The 26,932-nt window shown below is 37.2% G+C and overlaps 2 protein-coding genes across 6 annotated transcripts; one reads left to right on the top strand and one right to left on the bottom strand.

Moving 5' to 3' along the window:
- Positions 1–284: 284 nt before the first annotated feature.
- On the bottom strand, positions 285–2,074 carry MS3_00010155 (uncharacterized protein). 4 transcript variants are annotated; one of them, XM_051218510.1, is made up of 5 exons: positions 2,001–2,074; positions 1,791–1,952; positions 1,697–1,760; positions 1,530–1,661; positions 285–772 (listed from the first exon to the last, which is right to left on the bottom strand). In XM_051218510.1, exons 1-3 carry the CDS (start codon positions 2,040–2,042, stop codon positions 1,725–1,727), a joined length of 240 nt encoding a protein of 79 aa, XP_051074355.1. In that variant the 5' UTR covers positions 2,043–2,074; the 3' UTR covers positions 285–772; positions 1,530–1,661; positions 1,697–1,724. The 4 variants fall into 4 exon arrangements, with proteins under 4 accessions (XP_051074355.1, XP_051074356.1, XP_051074358.1 ...); XM_051218509.1 differs by lacking the exon at positions 1,530–1,661 and having other exon boundaries at positions 295–772; XM_051218508.1 differs by lacking the exons at positions 1,530–1,661; positions 1,697–1,760 and having other exon boundaries at positions 295–772.
- Positions 2,075–19,215: 17,141 nt separating this feature from the next.
- Positions 19,216–25,461, top strand: LCMT1_1 (Leucine carboxyl methyltransferase 1). 2 transcript variants are annotated; one of them, XM_051208951.1, is made up of 6 exons: positions 19,218–19,357; positions 19,395–19,667; positions 20,710–21,029; positions 22,942–23,051; positions 24,184–24,267; positions 25,117–25,461. In XM_051208951.1, the coding sequence occupies exons 2-6, from the start codon at positions 19,631–19,633 to the stop codon at positions 25,253–25,255; spliced, it is 690 nt and encodes a 229-aa protein (XP_051074360.1). In that variant the 5' UTR covers positions 19,218–19,357; positions 19,395–19,630; the 3' UTR covers positions 25,256–25,461. The 2 variants fall into 2 exon arrangements, with proteins under 2 accessions (XP_051074359.1, XP_051074360.1); XM_051208950.1 differs by having other exon boundaries at positions 19,216–19,457; positions 19,496–21,029.
- The last annotated feature ends 1,471 nt before the right edge of the window (positions 25,462–26,932 follow it).

Consider the following 26,932-nt stretch of genomic DNA (forward strand, 5'->3'; position numbering starts at 1 on the left):
ATTCTACCACATCAGCCAAATTAGTTCGAGGATGATAAGAACAAGAGCTGTGAACTCGTTGTTCGATGACCAGTTACGTTAGCTAAACCAACCCCGTACCATACAATTAGTCAGTCAAACAACAATCTTACTATACTCATTTATGGTGCGATATTGGAAAACAGCAGTGGCAACTTACGAATTTCAAGTGCGTGAAGGGTAACTAGAAATCGAGACAACAATAAACCCAATAATAACTTTACTGAGTTTTAGTGGATATAGTAGTACTAATATATCCCAAATCATTAAGAAGTATACAGATATTTATGTTTATTAGAACAAGTCTAGGAAACACAACAGATTACGAAATACGCTGCAATTTTGGGAATAATACTTTATACAGGCGCATGACACAAAAATGATCTACTGAACCAAGTTTGAGAACAAACAACAGAAAGGGTTTAAAAGAAAGTGAAGAAACAGTATAAACAAACACATACTAATCAATAGCACTCTGGACTAAACATCAAATACAGAACATCTCCTATAAGAGATTTAGTTCATGTATCATCATACAAGTCACGAGTGCGCATGAAAAGCTGTTGACAACTTTATTGATTGGTGATGCGTTCATTAACAAACTCTATTATTGTGTCGCTATCCCAAGTGTCGACAGGAATCTCTTCTTGCACTTGTCGTTTCTCGTTGAGCATGCGAATTGTAGGTCTATGACCTCTTTCGTATACCACTTTTAGATTAGTCATACTCTTCCGATCTTTGCTGTCAATGAATGCTAAAAAATGAATTTCCAAAAACAAGATAGATTTACTGGTGGTTTAGATGTTAGGATGATTTATCCCTACTTAGTTTACAGTTAGATATAGCTAAAAGGAACACTAAATGGTTATGATTGCAAAGATGATTAGATTCCCCTAAACAAGCCAATAAGCATTTAGTTTTACTAAACTGACTTGGTAATCTGAAAAGAACGTCTGCAGTGGTAGGTTCAAGTTTTGCGGTATCGCTATTTTTTATTGTTCTAAACTTGGTACGCAGAATACAGCGCATCTTACACAATGAAAAGATTCACGACCAAAGTGAGCTGAACACGTAGATCTGTCCAGGTTAAAATAGTATTTACAAATGGGGAGAAATAATGCGAGATCGACAAACAAAACAGCTTCAGAAACGAAATATAGTAGAAGAACCCTACATCCTACCTAATTATGATTTGGGACAAGCCTTTGGGCTATTTGTGCGATTAAGACACGCTGTATACACAAAATGCTCATATTTTAAGTGTGATAGAATGTCCATACCAAAAAAACATTTCCCAAAGACGTGAAAACCACATAGATATTTATGTTGTGTAGTTTGCCTCTACGAAATGCGGTATCAAAGACGGTTACGGCTACCAGATAACCCAATATTTCTACATAATCAGAACCTTAATACTCTTCTCGCTGTATGAAATCTCTTCACCACCATAACCTATTTTTGATGAATTTGTGATATCCGGTTAGAATAGACACAGTACAGTATGGGCTTACTTTTACAAAATATATACATGCTAACGAAAGTAATTCAGACATAGAGACTTGTGACTATCGAAAAGTTCGACCAGCTAATAACTACCACATACTCCATGGTGGGAAATCAGCGAAATTTAACATTACTAAATACTAACGATTCCTATTTCCTATCAACAAAAACTTACCAAGCACTTGAGGATAGCGTTCTAAGGATCACGAGCAAGTTACTAGTTCTGCAAAAGCATATTTCTGTGGAAATAAACTAGGAAATCTATATACCTTAGAAGTTCCAGATACATTTTCATCTTCACAACACTGAAAACAGGATGTTTCAAGCTTTTCTAATTTGAACTTCTTCAACTCTGAACATGAGGAGCACTTGAGTAATGAAGTGAACCCTGAAACAGCACAAGATTTTGTGTCATTAGCAGGAACACCAATCTGTAATTAAATTAAATTTTAGTGCACCCAAAGGCTTATTGTCCTTACAAATAATGAGAGAAAACAAACTAAGACATCGGCGAGCAACATTACAACATCAGCGGTACCACGTATTCCACTTCAAAGTCACTAAGTGGTGAAGACAAACACATCTGTTGTTTACTTGTTTTAATATGGTCACCCAATTAGAAGGTGATCAAAGCTTTTATTTTTGCAATTACTCAAGTCTCAACACCATAACGATCAATATGTCTGGCAAACGCTTTCGTAATACATTATTCTCAGGTAAATGCCCAACTAGAGAGAAATCATAAATTAGCGGTTCCCTGAGATTTATATTCGGATGTTAAACAAGAGGCCTCGGGCGTAAATAGTTGTACCCCTATTATGAAACACCAGGGACACTGAAGAATGAAACACTAGTTAATAATGAAACTGGCGATTGAGAAAATCACTAGAAGTAAAATGCCACATGGCTAATAGGTCTGAAAAGATAAATGACTCTTCAAAATGAATAACTTTGTAGATACTTGATATGAAAATTGGCTCTTTCAGTTAGCTTGGTTTATTGTCGCCAGCTGCTTCACACGAAGTGTTTTACTGTGAGGAGATATTTGATAGATTAAAATCATTGATAGTATTAAAATTAACACCAGACCTTGTTCAAGTTCCTGCTTAGTCGACTAACAGCTCACAATATGCCTCATGAATCGATATCACTTTCTGTAAGTTGTGGAATTTGTCAGTGTAAAATGTTTTGGTTACCGTTACCTTACCTGTAGGCTCCTATTGAAGTTTGAGTAACATTGACAAGAACAGATGATGTAAAACGCATAATTCTGTGGTTTTTTACATTATTGGCGCTTGCATAAAATACTTTGAGATTCTCGTAAATTCATCCCCGTTAGTCACAGATATAGATAAACATGTTGATCGTTGATTGGCCTTATAGCTCTGGGATCCTATGAGCTGCTGGGTTTCCTATGTATCTATCAAGATTCTCAAACGCCTAAAATATTTCTCTTAACCTTTTTTACGGATGAATTTTTCCAAACTTTTCGGTCATTCTGTCTGTAAATATATGACATAGATCATGTATGTATTATAGTTTGCATATGCCTATACACCTACTTGTATCTTCCATGACCACAAACTTCGAACCACATCTTAATGAAATATAACAGGCCTATCTTACTTCTCCGATCCACATCTCTCGTCGTCTGTTTGCTTTAATACATATCCGAAATATATGTATCCAGAAGCACTCTCGTATTAGACTTTCGACATACCGTTGCTCTAAACGTGTTAAGTAGGTAGAACACACGTGTGGTGAAGTAGGGCATAAATTTCGCTTACTTTAATATCGTTCGACCATCAAGGTTCCAACCAGTTCTCCGAACTAGCATTACCTGTGCAAGACCTTTGAAGTTGTGAAACAAACAGCTTACAAACTGTGGTCCCGTAATTCATCATATATTCTTAAGAGCCCCATTTTGGCTGAAAACTTAGCGTTTCTGTCTGTTAGTTTTAACAGGGTGGTATTCGAAGTGGTTAAGGCAACTCTTTAGGAGATGGAATGCCCAGAATCGCATGATCAACCTTTGTCTATGGTGTTCTAAGATTGGATAATAAAGCAGACGACATACTGAGTGGTTGTTAAGGGATCATTAATGTTCCCAAACACGTTTTTATTCATCCACTACCACTTTTAAGAATTTATGACGAAATTTTTATTTACGTTTTTGGCTGGTCGCTTCCCATCATAGATTTAGGTTTAAATTTACGTTTTGAGGACAGAAGACCGACGGCCTGTGCTAGTCATCTTTTCCAATGAGTCTCTGATCTCTAATGAGTCAATTACTTATTATTATTAATATTATATTTTGGTGCAACATAGAATTCTCAGCACGGAAAGTTTCAACAAGATTCTTTTGCAAAAAATACAAAGTCAAAGACAAAAAAAGGAAAAAAGGCTAAAAAAATCTGAAAAAACTGTACAACTTTCCAAACTAGAGACATGTTAAGAATGCAGGTTATTGACTAGGTTAAATCTAACAACCTGTTCGTCACAGAGTATATTTGCTAGGTAAGGTATTATAGAACTTTTATACTTTTGCTTGCGTGCATGGGTTTTAATGTAATTTCGTCTCGTTCTACCAGAAGATGTACAAGGAGAAAGATATGGGTGAAGGGGGTGGTTAGTATCTGATAAGATAAAACCTGTCAGGAGTTTGCATGACTTTAGATGTCTATCCACAACCATATTAGTTATGACCTTGAAAGATTCACCACACACTTTGTTAACTGCCTTCAGCACTCTCCGCAATACAGCAAAGTCTTTTCTCAAAAGTCCGGGAAAGAATGATGGAGAACAGTGAGGAATAATAGGTAATATGCAAGAATTGACGAATTGTAAGATTAAATCACGAGTAACCCCAGGAGCATGCAGTCTCTTTATGTAGTAAGTCAGACGAAAAACTTTCTTCGATAACAAAAAAACGTGACAAGACCAAGAGAGATCAGAGGAAAAGGTGACACCAAGATAATTGATCTTCGAAATTGTGTTTATCAAAGAGTCTCTAATGTCACAAGCATTATGGGATCCCAAAGTGGAGTTTAGATGACGTTTATGTCTCATGCTAAAGTTAAGTTCAATCAATCTGTTGTACGGAAAAATTCCCATACTATAAATTAGGACAATAAATATTTACAATTAGTTATATCCATCGTAGAATGGCACAAATGAGAATCACCAAAAGTTGCCAAACCACAGCTGGGCAGCGAGGTAAAATTATTAAGACGAGGAGAAAAGTTGAAATAATAGCAGTATCAATGATATCAAGAGAGTCATAGGATTGAGATGATGGTTCGAAATGAAGGAACATCAAAATTCAAGACCTAAAGGAAGATAAATAATGAATACATCTGACACTACAACTGATTCTGACCATTGTTACTCAACATCTACAATTACTTATTGCGATTTTCAAGTGGAATCTATCAACGTAGTCTTCATCTATCAACACACTTTTTAAAAAGGATGTTCGGGACACTATCAGGTCCTAAACATCGGGATGAATTAAGTGACTGGAGACATCTTCGGACATCAGTCTCAGTGAAACTAAGAAAACAGCTATTCTTTAAACTTGTGGATATAGGGGGCATTACATCAGATGACTGAAGTGCAAAAGACTTATTTAAATCACAAACATTCAGCTGGTTATCACTCCTAATCTGTCTATCACCTGTAAGTTCTTTAAAGAGTTTCTACATACTTGGAGAGGTTTTACAAGACAAGAGTTTCTGAGTAAACATAAAGTTGAGACGTCGAATCTCTGAGTTTATCAGACCATTTAGCTTACAAACGTCACTAGAGTTTTTCTCCTTGTACATTCTTTCACCCTCCGTAGTCGTTTTAGTTGTGAAGATGTAAGTCGATCAAAACTTACAGAAATGGTTTCAGTGGGACAACAAATATCGAAACAGAATTTAAGTTAACAAGTGATAACATCAGAAGTGATTTCCAGTGAATCATCTATAAATAATTCTCAGTTAGTCGTACGAAACATGTTTTTCAGATTACGGATATTTTCTTCGGAGTAATTCCTATATTTAACTTTCTTGGTTTGATTTAAGAGTGTACTCTTCCTATGCTTTCCATACAGTTTAGGTAGAACACGAATTATACAGTGATCCCAGTTAGGCAATGAAGCACGTTTACGAGTCACATTTACACCCACATCATTTATGAAAACGAAGTCTAAATGAGCATCCAAACGAGTAGGAAAATCTACTACATTTTGGTGACCTAGTGACGTAAGGAAGCTACAGTCACATGGATTGGAATCGCCACATACAACTGAAAGTGAATCACTAAGGCCAGTAACAGCGAACTCAGTGAATAAATCCGCGGAAACAAATACCACAGATGATGTGCAGTCTGGAGTCACGTGGAAATTGGTAACATAAACATATTTGTACTTATTCAGATATTTTGGACGACATCTTACAGTTAGATAGTCGATAAAGTCATTTGAAAACTTGAAACAAGCAAACGTAGATCGACCACAGTTTATGTTTACAAACGTAGCTAAACCGCCGTCACATCTCTTTTTATTGTTTGATCTATCCTAACGATAAATTCTAAAATCACGTAATGATACTAGGCAGTCATTCTGTAAATCATTTAACCAAGATTCTTGAATTGTGATGACACCACGATTAAGATACATAAGATAATCCACCTTGTTCATTAGTGATCGGCAGTTAGAATTTAGCAGCTCGGGAATCGACATACAACTATTGTTCATTCTCTTCAACGCATATTGCCAACCACCGCGATGTTTTTTGTTTTACTCTTTTGTAACTTGTGCAGCGAAAGGCCATAGACCTTTCATAGACGCGCCTGTATAGGCTATGCGATTAATGGGTATAATGAGAGGTTAAAACGAAATGAAAAGCAGATAACTTGTTGAGATAATCAAATGGCAGAAACAGGTAGCCCAGGTATTCAAGCAGGCCACCGTGAGCAGTAATTACCTCTCTAGTAGATCCCAAAAGTTTGAATCTCACTGATGTTATATGTACTGTGATGAACATACTCGTATCAATCGTCTAAGCGTCTGTCTTGTAACTTTTATAGTTGCGAACCCCTTAAGCGAAAACGCATGATTATGGGCCTTGAACTTTAAGCCATGACTCTTCATTAATATTATTATTATTATTATTCACAAACATCTTATGGGTACATGTGTTGTGAAGAAACCATTTCGAGTTTCTTCAGAAACGTAATAATATACATGTTTCAGTAATGTTAGCAAATTTGCCATATCTAAGAGAGAAAAAAGCAAAGAAAAGTGCAATGTTAATAAAATAATGATAATATAATGACAATAAATCAGGTTCTGTGTAAATGGGAAGAACATTGAATTGACTTTAAAGAAGGAAAGGAAGAATATAAGGGAACAGAAACGAGAGAAACGCGAACTACGTAAGTAGTTTAATGTGTGTTTGTGAACACAGAGCAATAACAAACGACTATGTATGTACTCCATAAAGTAGCAAAAATAAAATTAAGAAAAATAAATAAGAAGATAACTCATTATCGCAGTAAGATGTAACGGTAGTATAAGTGTTTGTGCAGTTATAGTTTGGAGTGATGCTGTGAAAGTCTCAATTAAGTGCAGAGGATAATTTCATAGACAAATAAATAGGCAGCAAGAATCCAAGTATGTGCGTCTGTCAAACTGCTTGATCAGACCCTCACTTACTCTGACCTAGCACGTACGGACACATCTGCGCCCCACTCTGACATCATAAGATCTCTCCATTTCTAGACCAAAATGGACTTCAAGTTCGGCTTGTCTTATTTTTCCTACTTTGCAGTTGTATTAGTTACTTTTTCCACCATTTCTTCACTTGAAGTAGACAGGTAACTTACTGGACCTATCGATACTGTTCAGCTGAACTCGGTCGCTTAGGGACACTCACTACCACCCTAAAAAGTCAAGAGAACCGCATAGTCGACTGCCTACTACCAGTGGTCTTGCATCTATGGAGCCTGTTACCAATCAACTGGTTAGGACAACACAAAATAACATCAACACCAAGTTAATGCGAGTTTCTTCCTGTTCATCCTGTATTAGCTTTTTACTCTTCTGTACACTATCTTGACTAACAACTAATATTATTTCTTCGCTCGTTACCTTATCTACAACTCATGTACTCCTTTACTTCCCCGCCTGCTTTAATAAACAACCATCCTACATTATACCCTTCTTAATGCTTATACTCTGATTGGCAAACTATACTTTATACTATAGTCAACAGAAGCACTGCATCGATGCCTTACCCACAGTCCATAACTTGTAACTGCCTGATAAGCATGTTAAGTGGTACTTATAAAAACAGTGTTTTCCAACAGGTTCTGAAACACAGAGGATTGTGTGAGGTATGACATATATCCAAAAATAAGCTTAAATGAGCCTAACATCACAAAAGGAGGGAGGGTGGAGTTACTGACCGACAAGCATTGGTGGTGAGGGCGATGACTTCAATCCACCCATGTTTGTGAGGGCAGAACATTTTGTTTGTATCAGGCGCTTTATGTTTGAGAACAAGTTAATCAATCTGTGATATAAATTGTTTTCCTACGCTCACCACTCAGACTCACGTTTTCAATTTTATGCTAGATTAGCTATTCTACTAACACAACTTATAACATGCTAACTCGGACTTTTATACTAGGATTGTGTGGCTGACATTGGATGGACAGAAAAAGAAAAGAAAGAAAAAGTTAGACAATAAAAGATATAGTAATTAGTATTCTTAACACTTCATCCTCTATATGCACACTCCCTTCTAATAAACCGCTTTCTTTGTACCAACCTTGCTTTCCCTTCCTTTATGTGAGCTTACTCCAACTTGTTAAACGAAACAACTAATTATTCTTTATTATTACATTCTCTAATATGGAGCTTCTAACTTCATTTCACTCTGACAAGAGATAATATGAATTTAATCTAACGTTGAGCAACGTTTGGCGTTCATAACAATGTGCCTTGCTGCCTTTCCGTTTCTTTTTTTCTTCTTCAGAATCTTGCTCTGAGGGCACAGCTATGAAACTTTTGACGTCTGGAACAAACTTGACATACGTGTCCCCTCAAGGTCATAGTTTACAGCAAGCGCTCTGCGAGTCTACTTTATAACAACTATAAACTTAATAAGTTGGGAAGCACGTTGTGCACCAACAAATGTTGTAATTTATAGATCATGTCTGTAAAAATGGCGTGTACCTGCACGTGCAGAAATATATATTATTATTATTATTCATTGTTTTTGAGTCACATTTCAACCTTTTTAATTGTTCACTTATCAACCTTGACTTTTTCATGCAAGCGTATGTATGAACATTTTCTATCTCACTCACCACATGTCTGTAACTTATTTTTATCTGAATATAAACATCGATTAACGCTTGATCAAATCGGGTTCGCTCACTCGCCTTCTTCATTGAGCATCATCTTGTTTCGCCTCCATTCCGATCAACGGCTGTACGAAATATATGTTTTCAAAAATCTATTCTCGTCTTTGACTTATTTGGTTCCGTTATTCACAAACGCGACTTAATTCGATTATTATATATGAGGATTGGCGAAATATATCTTTCGATAAAAAGCAGCAAGTGTTTCAACTAGAGTCAGCTTTCCTCCGGTGAAAGCAAGACTAATTTTTAAAAGAAGACCCGTCTGAAGGCTCTAGGGATCCACTTTTTGTCATATCCACCGAGTGCGACCTAACCGTGTAATTCCCTGAGCCTTTGACAGGGCTTCGCTCTTCTCAGTATAGGTGCATTATCAACAGGATCCCATAGTAACTACATTATTAGATGAGGGTTGGTTTGGCTAGAAGCTTTATGGGTAGGATTGTATTTTATTGTGCTATTACTTTCGAGATTAATGAGATTCAATACTAATATCTCTGTGGGTTTGATTTTACCTGAGTTAGATGTCGTTGCCGGCGAATTATATTTCAGGCTACTCTGAGGTTACTCTGGATCATGGGAAGAAACCTCAGTCTCTGTAGAAAGGAGTTATGACCTATTTTAGTGTGCAGGTGGTTAACTAAAATCAGAAAAAGGTGGATGCATTCAGTAGCTAAGCTCCAAACCACCAGTTGAGTGATAGAACAGACACCATTGCAACATACAGCACAAGTGGATGTTACTGTAGTCACATACAGTTATCCGTATAAGTTGTGGTAACAGTGACGATTTGTTTAACTATGTGCACAATATGTTACAACGAAGCTCCTAATGTGTATGTCAGACTTGTAGATCACCTACGTAGATGGTCTGTGTCGAATGATTATGGGTCTACTCCAGTTAGAAGGGAATGGTGTGGGAAAACAGTTAGAGTTGAAGTCACACCACATGGTTAATCCCTAACATGGATTGCCCTTTGGTCCCGCCCAGGTACTACAGCTACCTCGATGACGGTACATTACAAACGACGTTACTACAGAAAAATATTGGTAAGGAACAGAATGTGACCACCATCGTATGGACCGGTTTATGGCGTGCAATTAACTGATGCTCGCTGGTTGTCCTTGAACTTGACGAGCATCGGTGAACTGTTCGACGTTCAGCGACCCGACAGCGGATTATTTGGCTAGGACAAGGGAAATTTCACTGACCCCACAAACTTCTTATCTTGTTATAACCTCGGACGTACTGAACAAATAAAACGCTACGTGTATCGGAACGTCAAATCTGTAAGAGATGAACTGGGAATGAACTTTACCTTCATAAAGACACACGCAACAGTTTATGCCTTATGCCGGATTTTGACTACCAGGAAAAACACATTAAATTGGATTATGTCTGGACCCAATATAATGGGGTGATGACGTTCCTGAAATATGAATACTTCGTGCATACTTATTAACTCAGTTCGCATCAGTGAATACCTGGATAAACCAAGTCTAGTACAAGAATGATTTCTGCCTGAGGATTAGAGAACACAGACGTGCCCACTCAAAATATTACTTACTTCAAGCATTAATATAACTCAAACCAGATAGTGTACAGTGCAATAAGGAAGCAGACCCTGGATAAAATAATAAGTGTGCAGGTACATACAAACAGTTATGGGACGTATAATCATAGGATGAAAAGAAAACGAATATGAAAGGTAATTACATTTAAGATCACAATTCCCTATGAAGATAATAGGACTATTGAAGAGATAGAAATTATTCATTGGCATCATAATTTCTGAGTTACTGAGGTCTATCCAAAATTCAGGACCTATCATACGAGTACGTAATAGCCTAAAAGCTACTACACAACATAACCATCCATGAAGGAATTTGAAGTTTAGTCCCTAAACGTAATGTGGAATTTTATTTTAATTAAATGGAGTTTGAGTGCAGCTTCTACTACTTGATGAAAGTTGTCTTTGAATTTTTTTCGCTTTTTGTGGAAGTTCACAAAGCTACACACGAATGCGACTTGGTTAACCAAAACATTCACTTTGTTTGAAATCGTTTAGTTGTCAAATAAAAGGATCACTGTCATACTGTTTTCAAACTCAAAACCCGACTGAATGAAAGCTTCATAAACTCCATCAATAAACATTTGCATTATAAACAGGGAGAGAATTTAAGAGTTGAGTTAATCAACTGTTTTGGTCGTAAATTACGCATCAGAACTGCTGTTTACACATTAATTGAATCTACTCCAGTTAAAGTGATATTGTATTGAGTGTTTCGATTTTGCTTTTGTGTATTTATTGCATTGAAGCATACTTGGCCGACTTTTAATTGATTTATTTAGTTAAGGTTTGAGAATTCTTTTACATATCCTGTTTGTGTCACCATTGTAGTTGATTTTCAAGATGGCCAGCTCTGCTCATAAATGTGCATGACCATATTGCTTATCCCCCATGGAGGAAGGGATGCAATGTGATGAGTGTAATAAGTGGTTCCATAAGATGTGCACCCGATTGAGCCCCACTGCATATAAAGAGTGCTCAAAGCCCAACTCTCATTGGCTTTGTGGTTTTTGTTGCTCGAGCGAAATATCGATCATCCAGTAAGCACTTAGCCTCCTGGAGTTAGCCAATAGGAAGGTTGATGAGAGATGTACTGGTAATATTGGTACTGATGGCGAAGATTGCGTTAGCGTCGTAAGTGCTGTCACGGCGCAAGCCAGACATCTAACTGTGCAACCTGCAGTTAAACCTTCTACCCTGGAACAATCAATGAGTGACACCTCATTAGATGTTCGTGGCCATGTTTCTACAGCAACAACCGGTGATCCAGATAAAAGAATTACTATCCCGAGTAGTTCTAATGTAGATTCTACGACTGATGGAATGTGGATGACGCGGAAACTCAGAAGAGTAGGAAAGACAGCTAAAACTTATGACCGTGCACTTGGTAAGTCCTTGGCGGACTCAGACCACTCCACCAAAGTCCCAAAGTAAAGCATCGTCGACCATTGTTATGAGTCACTCGCTCGACCCCCATGACTCTGATACAATAAAAACTAACTGTGAGATGCCAGTAGTTAATACACAGAATCTAACGTCGCGATCGAAAGCTGTGAACACGATTTCGAAAGAAACTAAACCCCTTCTTAGTTTAATTATTTGGAATCTAGAGGAGTAGAAAGACAACAACCCTGCTGAGAGATATGCACATGATCTGCAGTTAGTGGAAACTGTGGTAAGAAATGTATTACCCCAAAAGGTTCCAGGGGTACATATCACGAAAGTAATACGACTCGGTAAATGGGTTGAAGGTGAGACCTAACCAAGAAGGATCTTGAAGCTGGTTCTCAGGAATTTTGAAGGAAGAGATATATTATTGAAAAACTCACAAAAAACTCGTGATTCAAATATTCGTATCCGACCAGATTGGCCGCTTGATGATCGAATCAAGTGGAAGAACACTCTTAAGGAGCTGAGAACTCGCAAGTTAAATGGCGAAACTAACCTTACGACTAAGGGTTTCCGGGTAGTCAGGTCTAGAAAGCCAATGCTTCCGAGGCCTGTATGGGTTGAACGAATGATTACGAAAACACCTTATGTGTGTGCTACACGAACGACCGTAGTCTTAGAAATAAAAGGTCCGAGCTAAGTCTAATGGTGGACGAATTAAGTCCCGATATAATTGTTGTTACAGAAACTTGGTTCGCCGTAGATATAGAATGTTCTCTCATCATTGCAGGCTAAATCTGTATTAGAAGTGATGGAGTTTTAAGTTGCGAGGGGGAGGCATAATGTTATACCTTAGGGATCACTTTCGTATACAATCAACCATATCGGAGGCTCATATCAGTGGCACATGTGAGGTTGCATATTGTAAGATTAAATCTAGAAATGGGTTAGTGACTATAGGGGGAATATACCGTAGTCCGTGTTGTCTTGCTGACGACTTTATCTTAAGACACATCTGTTCTCGGAGTATGGCAGAATGTTGTCTCATCATTGGGGACTTCAACGCACCGCTTATCAACTGGATAGAGCCTATAGCTCCAGGTGCTGGTTTCGATAGCGACCTTTTATCAACCGTTACTCAGTGTGAACTTGTACAATGTATCACAAAACCGACACATATTGACTTGAAACATGGTCCGTCACTGCCCGCCACTGTGAGGATGTCTTTGATATTCAGCACCTTCCCCCACTAGTGAATAGTGATCACGTTGTACTCCACTTTATGTTCAAGACACATGGTATACAATTCGTATCTGCTCCACTCCGTCCCGATATCTGGCGAGCTAATATTCCGGCAATCAGAAACTGTGCTATCTCGACTGATTGGTCGGTCGACGCGGATGGATCGATCGAAGACTAATGGAATAAATTTAAGGCTACATTCGAGTCCACAACGTCGCCGTTTATCCCATGGTCAGTACGTTAGCTATCACATTGCCCTCCATGGATGAATAAGGAAACCCAGAAGCTGTTAAAGCGTAAGAAACACTTCTGGGACTTTTTCTTGTTGACAGGTCACGCATCATTTAAGCGTGAGTACCATAAATGCCGAGATATCAACCATTGAATCTGTACAGGTAACTGAGGAAACTGTCCTTCCGTTGATAACTGACCTCAAACTTTGTAAGATACCGGGCCCTGACGGGTTACATCCACGACTGCTGTCATCTCTTGCGGACATTATTTCAAAACCGCTTACTACACTCTTCAACATGTCCCTTTCACTCGCTCAACTCCCTAGAGATTGGAAAGACACTATAGTCAGTCCTATATTTAAGGATGGCAAAAGACAGATCGTATCTAACTACCAGCCTGTCAGTCTACCTAGCATTGTCGTTAAGTTACTTGAAAAGATAATTCGGGTTCTGTTGCTAAGCCACATAGATTCACACAATCTGTTAGCTCCTGAGCAACATGGATTTCGTAAAAAGCGTTCATGCTTGACTAATTTACTTATTGAGAGAGAGGATTGGACATCAGCCTTAGATAAAGGTCTGTCTGCCAATGTGATATTCATAGATTTTAGCAAAGCATTTGACATGGTTTCACACTTCGGTCTTATGCAGAAGCTCACGAGCTTCAGAATAATAGGCACTGTACAGGAGTGGATAGGTAACTTCTTATGTTACCGCAGACAGAGAGTAAGAGTCAATGGGACGCTATCCGATTGTAAGCCGGTCAAAAGTGGTGTACCCCAAGGCAACATCTTAGGCCCTCTGCTCTTCCTTCTCTACGTCAATGAGTTACCGCTGTTGCTCAGGTCGTCGACATTATTGTTTGCGGATGACGTAAAAATCTGGGGAACAATAAAAAGTGAGGCTGATCATCTGGATCTCCAAGCTGACTTAGACTATTTAGTCAGATGGGCTCGAGGTTGGGGCTTAGAAGCCAATTCTAGGAAGTGTGTGCTAATGCACATCGGTCACGGTAATAGTTACCGTTACACTATTGAGGGTAAACCTCTTCCATGCGTTCAAGAGCATAAAGACTTAGGAGTAGCATTAAGTCATGATTTAAAAACAACTACGCATTGCAACGCAACCGCTGCCAAAGGTTTTCGTGCGTTATGGTCACTTCGCCGAGCGTTCAAATCTTTTGACGAGGAAATGTTTTGAATTTTATATCCCACCTACGTAAGACCACATTTAGAGTACTGTATCCAAGCAGCTAGCCCATATCTGGTAAAGGATACTAACTCACTTGAGTGTGTCCAGGGTGTGGGAACGAAATTAGTGGAGGGTCTTTGTAAACCCTCTTACGATGAGCGTTTAAAATGCCTAAACCTTTTCCCCTTGTCGTATCGTAGGGCGCAAGGTGACATTATACTGGCATTCCGCATCTTTAATTATGATTTGGATGTTAATATGTCTTATATTTTTGCTCCCTCCAGCACTAATAATCTCCGAGGTCATAGCAAGAAGGTTCATAAACCGCGATCTAATAAACTTAAATTGGGGTCCTGTTTTTCTCATCGAAACGCCTTACCCGAACAAGTGGTATCAGCCCCATCAGTGAATATTTTCAAGGAGAAGCCGGACCTTCACTGGAAACCAATCTGTCAGGATTAACACAGGTTCACCAACCTACTGTCCTTATTACTGAAGACTGATTTCAAAAAGGGCAGTGAATTTTGTACTTGTTGTGATTATACTTGCTTTTGGTACTTATTGCACTAAAAAGCATTCTTGGTCTACTTTAACTAAGAGTTCTTTGGTTAAAGTTTGAAATTTTTCGCTACATTTTGTCCTGAGTACCTGTTTTTAGTCCTTGACTAACACTTGTGTTCACATTGTTATCATTTTTTGTTTTTAAACCTTTTAAATCGAATTACAATGGTTGGTAAGACTCACAAATGTGGGCAACCAAATTGTTTGTTCTCCGTTGAGGAGGGAATGCAGTGTGACGACTGTAAAAAGTGGTATCACAAAATGTGTACACGACTAAGTCCGACGGCTTACAAAAGATGCTCGAAGCCTAACTCGCATTGGCTTTGTATGTTCTGCTGTACGGATAAAAAGGTACTAATACAGGAGGCTATGGGCCTATTGGCATTGGCCTGCAAGAAAAACGATGGCGGAAGCACTGATAACAGGAGCACTGACGATGAAGAATGTGTCAGTGTAGTAAGTGCTGCTACAGGACCCATTAAACACCTGACTGCGGTTGACGGGAACGTGAAATCTCCGTTGACATTAACGAGAAATGAAGTGTCGCTTGATATTGACATCGGCAGCCATACACCTCTAGTCGAAATAGAAGATCCGGATAAAACTGTCACCGTTCCACATAGTCCAGGTGTGGCTGTTCTGAGTGGTGACAAATGGACTTCGGTAAGAAGGAAAAACATAAGAGGAAAAAGGCTGTAGACAAAACGCAGCTGGTCAGCAAGACATTGGAAGGGATGTTATCAGAAGAAAAATCCTCACCGCGTGAAAAGACAGATCTCTCTGAGAGATCAGTCATTTTTCATAAGATAAGAGAATCTTCAGATACTGAACCAAAGGCAAGATTTGAACATGATCTCAATCATATTAAGACATCATTAAGTAAACTACTCCCAGATACAGTTTCAGGAGTTAGTATTTGTAAGCTTTATAGAATAGGAAAAAGGCGGATTCCGAAAGTCCTCAGAAAAACCGCCTCCTAAAGGTTACATTCAACACGGTGGAAGAAAGGAACCTGGTTCTAAGTAATTCACGTAAACTGATTGCATCCGGAATATATGTCCGTGAGGACCTCAGCCTAGCTGATCGTATTAAGAGAAGAGCTGCAGAAGCGGAAATAAACGAGCGTCGCCGAAACGGTGAAAGAAACCTCGTTCTTAAGGGTTTTCAGATTGTAAAATTTTGGAGCAAAACGATCCCCAAGCCACTCTGGGTGGCAAGGGAAAGCTCTCCACAGACTTAAAAGTGTGCTACACAAATGCTCGCAGCCTACTAAATAAAATGGCGGAGCTGAAGTCAGTGGTGGATAAAGAAAAACCGGACGTTATCGCTGTCTCGGAAACTTGGTTAACGTCAGAAGTATTAGATAGTGAAATCCAATTGACTGGTTTCATAACCAGTAGGGCTGATAGATTAAACCGAAGGGGAGGCGGGGTTATTCTGTACACGAAAAGTACCCTAACCATAAGATTAGCTGAGACAGTAGCACATGTTTCAGGGACATGTGAACTGGTGAGATGTAAGTTGAAATGCCGACGGCAAGATATTGAAGTACTTGTAGTTTATCGCAGTCCAGAATGTGTAGCAGATGATTTTCTCCTCAGTAAACTTAAGTCCTGGTGTAACAACGGTAAAAGCCTTGTAGTAGGCGACTTTAATGCACCATATATAAACTGGGTTAACTTAGAAGTAGAGTCATCTATATCGTCGTTCGACTCCAAACTGTTAGAAACCTCTATTGAACTAGCATTATTCCAACACATTAGAGATCCCACAAGATACGACTTAAGAAACTCTTCCTCTCTTTTAGATTTAGTCTTCACACACGGTGATGACGTTGGTCAAACGGCTTTTCTCCCACCGCTTGGGAGAAGTGACCATGCAGTCATCTTATTCAAATTCATGGCTGAAATTGCTTCTCAAACAATTGCGCCGGCCCGTCCTAACATATGGAAGGCAGATATGCAGGCAATTAACTCCGCAGCATCGGCTGAGAACTGGGAAATTGACTCAAAGGCGTCAGTACAAGAGGCATGGACTCTATTCAGGCAGTTATACAATCGGGTAACTCAACCATACATACCCTGGACTGTCCCACAGAAAAAGAAGCACGGACATCCCTGGATAGGGCGGGATATTCGACGCTTACTAAGACAAAAGAAGAAATGCTGGGATGTTGCCATCCGCCTTGGCACAGCAGGTACGATGGAACGCTACAGATCGATAAGAAACGAGTGTATAACTAAAATTCGGGAAGCGCAAAGAAAATATGAAATGCAGCTGGCAGAATCTGCACTCAAGCAGCCCAAGAGGATATTCTCGTACATAAACTACAGAACAAGGATTCATCATTGGATTCCCAACCTAATTAAAGTAGGAAGTGAATCTGAAATGATAGAGGAAAATCAGGAAAAAGCTGAGGTTATGGCTGACTACTTTGGGGCAGTTTTCTTTCAGGAACCTCCTTTAGAGAAAGAACCAGACCCAATTACAGAGTCAACAAACCAGCTGCTCACCGTGGACTTCGACCAAAACGATGTGCTTAAGTCTCTTAGCACCCTAAACATGGAGAAGTCAACAGGACCAGATGAACCACACCCTAAAATCTTGAGACATATTGCCCAATATATCGCAGCCCCACTGACTGTGATATTCAAAATGTCACTTGACCAAGGTATGTTACCTATGGACTGGAAGGACGCAATCGTCACTCCCATACATAAAACAGGTCTACGACAAGTTCCATCAAATTACAGACCCGTAAGCCCCACCAGTGTTGTAATTAAAATACTGGAAAGAATAATCAAACGGACCATAACAGCATTTATGGAAACCAATAACTTGCTGAACATGGCACAACATGGTTTTAGAAAGGGTCTATCCTGTACAACGAACCTCCTTATAGCTAGGGAGCTCTGGATTAATGCGCTAGACAACGGAAACTCAGTGGATGTTGTCTACATAGACTTCAGTAAGGCTTTTGACAAGGTGCCAACAAATAGACTGCTATCGAAGTTAGAAAACCTTGGTATTGCCGGACCTCTTTTAAAATGGATTAAGGATTTCCTAGTAGGTCGTAGACAGAAAGTTTGAATGAATTCCAAGTGCTCCATCTGGAGACCAGTACTAGTGGGGTACCTCAAGGTTCCGTCCTACGTCCTTCACTTTTTATGATGTACGTTAATGATCTTACAAGTATAGTACAGTCTCCAATGTTATTATACGCTGATGATGTAAAAATTTGGCGAGTAGATCCTGGAGACAAAGACGCATTTACTCTTCAGACAGACTTAAATAATATGATAAACTGGTCCAAGGAGTGGCTGATGCCTATCAACTCAGAAAAGTGTGTCTACATAAACTTGGGGGATTCAAAGGTTAATACGTACAACATAGGGGATGTGTTATTACCCGTAGTCCGGTCTCATAAGGACCTAGGGGTGACAGTGAGCAATGATCTTAAGACGACGGCCCATTGCCGGGAGGTCGCAGTTAAGGGGTTTCGAACCCTCTGGGCTTTAAAAAGGACATTCACTAAGCTTGATACTACCATGTTCACCACATTATACACATCCTTAGTGAGAACTAAGTTAGAGAACTGTGTTCAGGCTGCAAGCCCCTGTTTAAAAGGTGACTCAGACATACTAGAAAAGGTACAGAGGGCAGCTACGCGTGCAATTTCGGAACTCCGGGGTTTATCATATAAAGAGCGGCTTGAAAAACTGAACCTCTTTACTCTGTCCTATCGCAGACTAAGGGGAGATCTAATATTGATGTACAGAATACTGAGAAATGATTTCGGACCTAACTTATTCTCTCTCTTTCTTCCCACTAGATCGGGACACCTCAGAGGACATAGCCGGCGAGTAGAAAAGCCAAGAACGAACAAAATACCCGTGGCATACAGGTTTTCACACCGAGTCATCAATACTTGGAACCTGCTGCCTGAAGCAGTGGTGTCCGCACCTTCAATTGACTCATTCAAGAGAAGACTGGACACTCACAGAAGCATACTAGAAAAGGAATAACATAGGCCGTAGGCCTTCTGTCCTTACTACACAAATTTGAATCTGAATCTGAATCTGATGACTGAAACATTTGTGTTTCGCGGGTTGTATGCGGTAAGCGTTACTCTGATGAGTAGTCCTACAGATGAGATCATTCAACTAACTAATGACGACGCTACATCCAGTAAAGCTCATGCCATTTCTCGTGGATACTGGAAAGACAAGTATATCAGGTATTTTTGTTCCTCTCCGTCACACAAAACTCCGGAGATTAATCGTGGCTATTTTATAAGAACAACTGCATTCAGAGCGATTGCCATATCATTTATAAAGGTTCCTTACCTTTGAAAAATACAAATTACCTTATCCAGTCCACAGGTGGAGCCTGCCAAATTGTAAACCTTGGTGCAGGCTCAGATACATTGTACTTCGCTCTAAAAGATGCTCAGGAGACTCCAGAGCTATACGTCGAAGTAGACTTGGCATCTAACATTCAGCAAAAAGCTATGACAATACAACGAAGAAGGCTGCTTGAATCAACAAGTAACTCTCACACTTTTTATTATCCTTGTATATAAAGTAAATTGGTCCTTTACGGACAGTTAATATTTTATAATTCAATGTACCTTTATCTGGTTATTAAACAATATTTTGGCTATTTTTTCCCGGACTTACTAAGCCCTACAAACTCACATTGTTAGTGGCGCCACACCGAATTATGTATGGATTTTATTTTTACAAAGTGTGATTCTCGACGTTCACCATTGTCATCCGTTTATATGAGCAGCTAATAAGACTAGTATGTATGTCCTTCATTCTTTATAGTATCTTCATGTCTAATTGTCAGAAATCCGATATTGCTGAGTATCGGTAAATGACACCGTATGGGTTCCTCATGAAAATGGTTCAAAAGAATCTTGAAACCTTAAACGACAAACAGAAACAGTGAAGCGAGACATCAATTCAGTCCAACCTACATTAAAGCCATTTTACACCATAAAGAAGATATTTGAAGTGGAGGAATCCAGTAAAGTCAAAATAAGGATACTAACCATGTTAATTTTTTTTAAACCAGGTAAACCATGCAAAATCAGGACAACTGGTTTGAGGTATTGTGACATTCGAAAGTAAGATAAGGGCATTAATCGGATGTATATATTGTTGATTTCAAGCCCTGTCACATAAATACTCCATGCACTGATCTGGAATTCCGTGCCGACCCCGAAGCATTGGCATATGCTTTTACTTAGTGGTCTGCCCTCAATATTAATATTGCCAATTGTATTATAAACATGGGTACGGTTATTTTATCGGGTGGAAGTTACCACTCAGTGATATTTATTTATTTGTTATTTTACCACATCCTTACATATCGTTTCAAATAAACATACCAGCTTATCCCCCCTCCCGCACATTTTTTAGTATTACATGATCACATTCTAAACTTTAGCTTCTGTTTATCATATCCATTTCTAATATATGTTCTACTAATATTGAATGACTGACCGTTCAACGTTTTCATTTTACCATATTCTCTTATATGTATGCTATATATCTAACGAAAAGCTTTATACTTTGAACCCAGATGCTTCACCACTTAAAGACGATAATTTAAACCTTACAGTAAATCAAAAGACTTCTGTTGTCGACACACTACATGATAATTTGCACTACGTTTTTGAGACGGGACGGTTTCACTTACTGAGTTTCGATTTACGAAGATCTGTTCAAGATCTTCTAGATGTTTTATGTTCAACAGTTAATGGGGCCGGTTGTTCCAAAAGTTGCCCAACTCTCTTCCTTGCTGAATGCGTACTTGTTTATATGTCTCCAGAGGCAAGCTGTCAGTTAATAAAGGGTCTTTCGGTAAACTTCCCACGTGCTTCATTCCTGCATTATGAACAGGTAGGTATACTTTTTTTAAACTCATTTTTACGGTTAATGATCAGTTATAAATACACTTAGATGTATGTATGACTTCGTGATATTTCACGCAAAACTTACTAAAAAATATAATTATATTTATAAAGTGGATAATGATGACATCTCTTGTTCTAATGATAAACCTAGTTTAAACATCAAATTCTGAAGTATACCAAAACTCTATCATTATTTCCAGCAACAAGCATTATGTACCGTGACATATTTGTATTCCTTGTAACATTCACAGGACCATATCAAATTTTCTGTTCGTTTGTAGATATAACGCGAACAAAACCATGTCAAGTTTCATCTGTCGTTCACGTCCAATATATGAAATATATCAATACTATTCAGTTATTTAAACTTAAATTCGTGGTATAGATCAGAAATATTTTAATAAATATAATTATGACAAGCTAGCGAGACTCCATTTTCTTAACAAATGCTAAAGTTACTATTCTCTAACTCTTCAGTTACAGAACATCCCGTATATACGATTTTTTGTCTTCAGCTCCAAATGGCTTATTAAATGTTTTGAGACACTTGAAAACTTTTTGAATAGCTTCCTTTGAGTATAATGGCATTTTCATACCTTGAATCTATGAGCAAATGTTCTTTAACTACTTTAATTCCAGGCTCTTCGTTATCTCGTTATTTGAAATGAAGAGGTCTGTTAAACTCTAACTGTCATTATTACACTTTTATTTTCGTCCGTAGATATTATCATACACTCATAAAATTCACTGTCTTCAAAGGGATATTTTTCTGTCTGTATGCAGGCGTTTCAAATAAACTGAGCCTTGACACAAATTCGAAGTTTAAACACTTAATTAGAAAGCAAACAGCTTTTATTAAGTGTGTCCATCTACAAATTGCGGACGAATGGATAATTTACGGACCAAAATAGTTAGATAACCCTAACTACTTTTTAAATTTGGTTTAACCGTTTTTTCTCACGAATATGTTCATGGCTTTATTCTTATGGTAATCCACAGTATTGAACATCAATTCCTTTAATGTTCACAGAAGTTTTTTTAATCATTTCGACTCTTTTTATTTTCATCTTAATTTCCTGTGCTAATGCGAGGTACGACGATGCAGGACGATGGATGTTTATTCCAAATTTTATATTGTTCATAGCTAAATGACTAATTTCATTTAATCCATTTCTAGTTCAGAGTGATTTTTATATCTTCCTGGTTCATAAAATTTGACAATTGATATTTCACTTTCAGACTGACTAGTATCATCACAGCAAGCTTCAAATGGAAGTAAATCACATGAATTCGAAAGTAGCTTTACTTCGTCGTGTTTTTATAGCCTTAAATTAAACGAGATTTTTTTGACTATCATTAGGCTAATAGATGAGTTACTGTTGTCACCAAATGGCAGCTGTTTTTCTGTCCTATGATTGGTCTTTTACATTTTATCTCTTCTCCCGATTAATATACAAACTGGACTTACACTATGATCGCTACTTACTTAGTGACTATCACTTCTTTGTTAATGATCTATTACACTAACTCTCTTTATAAAAACTGTGCTTATGTAACTGTTATAAACATTCGATCTCTCATCAAAATTTCGCCAATCCTCTCGTATTATGTTACCTTATGTATGAGTACATACTCAATTTATTTATTTCGTAATTAGTACCTCTGAATATTAATTATTTTATTCCCCTTATCTTTTGATTATTTCGTAAATCATTCTCAATTACCTTCATAAACACTAATGAATTTATAACACTATCTCATACGCCACTAACTGATCAGTATCGACTTTATTATTACAATTATCATTGTTATCATTGTCATTATTGTCATGATGCAAAACTAGTTGAAAAAGGAGTGTTTATTCGCTGTATTCGAATCCTGTGTTATCTACTGTGCAGGTTAATATGAGCGATTCATTTGGTTCTATTATGATCAAAAATTTTCGTGCTCGTTCCTGTGAGCTTCCTGGTCTTAATGCATGTCATTCACTGGCTACTCAAGAGGAACGGTGAGATTTCTATTTTAATTTCCACATATGTAAATGTTACTGGTGATTACTGTTGGTGATGCTAGATCCTTATAAATCACTTGGTAAACGTCCTATTTTTGGAATTTTATTTAAGAAATTTGGATTTCTTGGTTTCACTCCAAAAGCGCCCATTTTTACCTTCGGATTGTATTTCTCACTTGCAAGTACCCTAAATGTCATTGGTTCGTGCTTCTGGTTGCTTTTAGGATACATCTTTCCCTAAACCTGGTCTTCTCCCTCTGGTTACCAGGGCTGAGACGAATTGAAGTAGTTTAGCTTGTCTTGTTGCTGATCCTTCACTCCGTTCGCCGACTTTAGGTGATCTCGTAATCTCTTCAAACAGCAATTACTGATTCAAGTTCCATCGAATATTATATTCACTGCTTCATTACATTGTAATGTGAAATAATACAGTTCGAGAACCGTTTTCCTCCATAAGGTAATTAGTTCAAAGCACTTACTGTTTGAATAAATCAAATGGTTATGTAGTGCTAGTCGATTAGTAGTAATAATCAAAATATTCGACTTAGTCATGAAGAATAGCTATTTGTTTGTTAAAACGAATATTTCTTTAAACCCACTTGAAAAAAGTTTTCATAAGAGTTCCTTTAATCTGTTTACCTACTGTTAACATATTAACAATTTCTGATGTAACTGTTACTCAAGGACAACTTCGGTGTTGAGAGCTTACATTAATTTACTGGGGTCTTGAATACAGATCTTGGTGATACAGTTATATTTTAGTTTTTCAAAATCGTAACAAAGCTGTCTGTTATTTTGTGTGCATCAAAATTCAAACGTTCATGGTGTCATCTTCAAACATCACTCGTGTTTTCAGATAGTACTAGGACTAAACCCATGATGTGTAACGTTAACACGTAGCGTAAAATTTAAACTTTAATGTAATTTCCACATCATGATAAATTCATTTCGGTTGATTGAAATTGTCCGTAGAATAATCATTTGTTTTTTTTTTAAAAAATATTCACTTTTATCATCAGGACTTCAAATAAAAACACACTGTTTTAATTTCCATACAAATCTTCAGCTGAAACATTCATTCACTTAGAAAATCTGCATATTTGTTATTGTTTTTCATTCTTTTTTACAGATTTTTTAAGGCTGGTTGGAAAAAAGCCAAAGGATGGACTATAAATCAAGTTTATAAGATGTTACCTTCCAGTACTCGATACAGGTAAAATTAGATTGGGTCGTTTTTGAACTTCATAATACATAGTAAAATAAAATTTATCTTTCATTATCACTAATCTTCTGTCTCATATTTCGTGATCATTTCCAATATTGATGTAAAGACGAATAACATTTGAATCTAAACATTTTATATGAGGTATCAAAATTTTTGAATCAGACCTTCACTTCATGAATATGTGTATAATTTGAGCTGAAAAAAATATAACGTGAGTTTACCTGAAGTAAGTGAGGATTTGCACTTGAAATGATATACCAGTAGATAAAATCATAACGTGTCATATATCCGTTTTTCTAAACTTGTAACTATGTAAAAGTAAATCCGATCAAGTAGAAGTCTTTTAAAAAAAATCTATTGATAAATGAAGTTTGAACGCATCAAATGAACATAAATGTAAATACTATCCCAAATGTGAGATGACGATACAAAGTTTTTTGTGTTATTGTTTTTAAGATTCTATCAAAACTCTGATGGATTATCAGGATGTAAAAGTAATTATGAGAAATATTTATGTTTAAATAACAACATTGACCAGTGAATTTATATACAATCTATACGATATTTTAATATGTTAATTAGTCAGAGTTTATCTAATCTTTGAAAGAGCTTGAAGCTTATTTTTTAGCCTCGCGATGAAAAATTTCCGGGTAAATTTGATTCTACCACACAAATTATTCATCCAAAGGGGTCAACTGCTGATTAGTCTTATCCTTATGAGAATTAAGATTTAATTATTTAACTTTGATTTCTTAAATCTCACTTTACCTATTTGGACATGCATTTATAAGGTGTAGCTTTCATATGAGTTCGTTATTGCTTGTATTTTTATTTTAGAGTAGAACATTTGGAACTATTGGATGACCTTGAAGTGACAATGCAGTTGTTTGATCATTATTGTATTCTCCTGGCAACTAATGATGAAATAATCTGCCCAGATGAACAGTTGAAAGAATCATTAGCCACTATTGAGTAGTCATCTTCGTATATCAAATATGTGATTCATTACGAAAGTATATAATGTACTGCATTTTTCCTATTTCGATTTCCTTTCATTTTTATCAAGTATTTGTATAATTCATCGTATAACTTTATTAGTTCCTACTTTGTGGTGTATATTAATGCCGTAAATGTAGACAACAAAAGGATCCACGTTAAAATATATTTGTACAGACGTTTGCATTGATTGTTTTTCTACCAGCGCCGAAGTGCTAACTACATCCCTAAAATTCGAAAATAATGATCATTGAATTCAGTCTTTGTAAGTGAATGGTATCGTGCTCACCGTAATAACTGAAGATTTTAGTCCCGATTCAATGTATAGCCGTCGATTATCTGCTGAAGAACCTCAGACCAGGACAAAATATTTGTCTGTAGCTGATATCAGATTGCAATGTGAACTATCTTCAGACACATCTTTTTAAAGGTTATACTAATCTCAGCACTTGATGTAATTCAACAATACTCACGTCTGTTAAATAGGAGAATAACTTGATACAGATTTAACTATCCGATATCATCACTTAATAATAACTAATTACTTGTTTCCAATAGTGTCATCAACAGTAAACCGACGTTTTCATATATACATGTACATTTTCTGGTGTCATATAAATGCTATTTCGTTGGTAAAATCATTCATGTATTAAAAGGATTTGACTGATTGGTAGTTTTATCAGATAGATTTGCTTGTAGTTCGGGTTCGCATAATTTTAGTAAAAAAATCCTTATAAAGTATTGGTAAACCAAATCTAGCCAGCTGAATGCAGTTAAGATAGTTTACAAGCTCAAGTTATTTGCTTTCTGCACTTGTCTATGATTGTAAAGAAACTCATCCTCATAGAATGATTCGAACCCTCATTGTTTATTCCTATAATAAATAAGATTTGTCCAGTACTAAGAGTTAGACAGTTTACTATTACTACTCAGGAATCAGTTAGTCTCCCTTATTGTTTCAGGCTTATAGTTAACATGTCAGTACAACTTTTGTCTCGATCCCTAAGTTAGTACATTTTAATTTGGTCCCAAGTATATTTGATTCAACAATTAACATAGCGCATACAGTTGACTATGTTGATTAAAAACTCGAAATGTTCACTTGTACTCTATTGATGAAGCTATTACTTTCCTGATCTATAGATAAAACCAACCTGTGTTGTGAGTGGATCACTTGGACACCTTGTAATATATATTACGTGGATTAGTTATCACTTTGTAAACCAAACTATCTCAAGAGCCTTTCACATTCAGAATATCTTCTTAGTTAGTAGCCGCAAACTGATTATCTTCATAATTTGCTCTCTATAACGCAATTAAGTGACATTCCTTGTTTTCAAGATACTACTTTATTTGAGATACAACGATCTTCCATCAGAGAAACAATCGTCTTTGTTAATCAGAAGTCATTAGTTGTCGTCGATCTACAAACTAATTTTTTAAAAAGTATAATCGTGATCAGCTAATTTTGATTTCCCTTCAAATTGATGTTTACAATTTATCTGTATCTTAAAGTTTTTTAAGGTTTCGTAATGTAGCCAGGTATTGCTTTAGTTAATCTCAAAGCTGGATTGCTTATCCGTTATCCTAGTTAAATTAATGACTTGAATAATTTCTCGATTTATAACTATCACGTAAACAGATCAAAATATTCATG

The sequence above is a fragment of the Schistosoma haematobium genome, chromosome 1 (assembly GCF_000699445.3).
Source record: "Schistosoma haematobium chromosome 1, whole genome shotgun sequence".
NCBI lineage: Eukaryota > Metazoa > Platyhelminthes > Trematoda > Strigeidida > Schistosomatidae > Schistosoma > Schistosoma haematobium.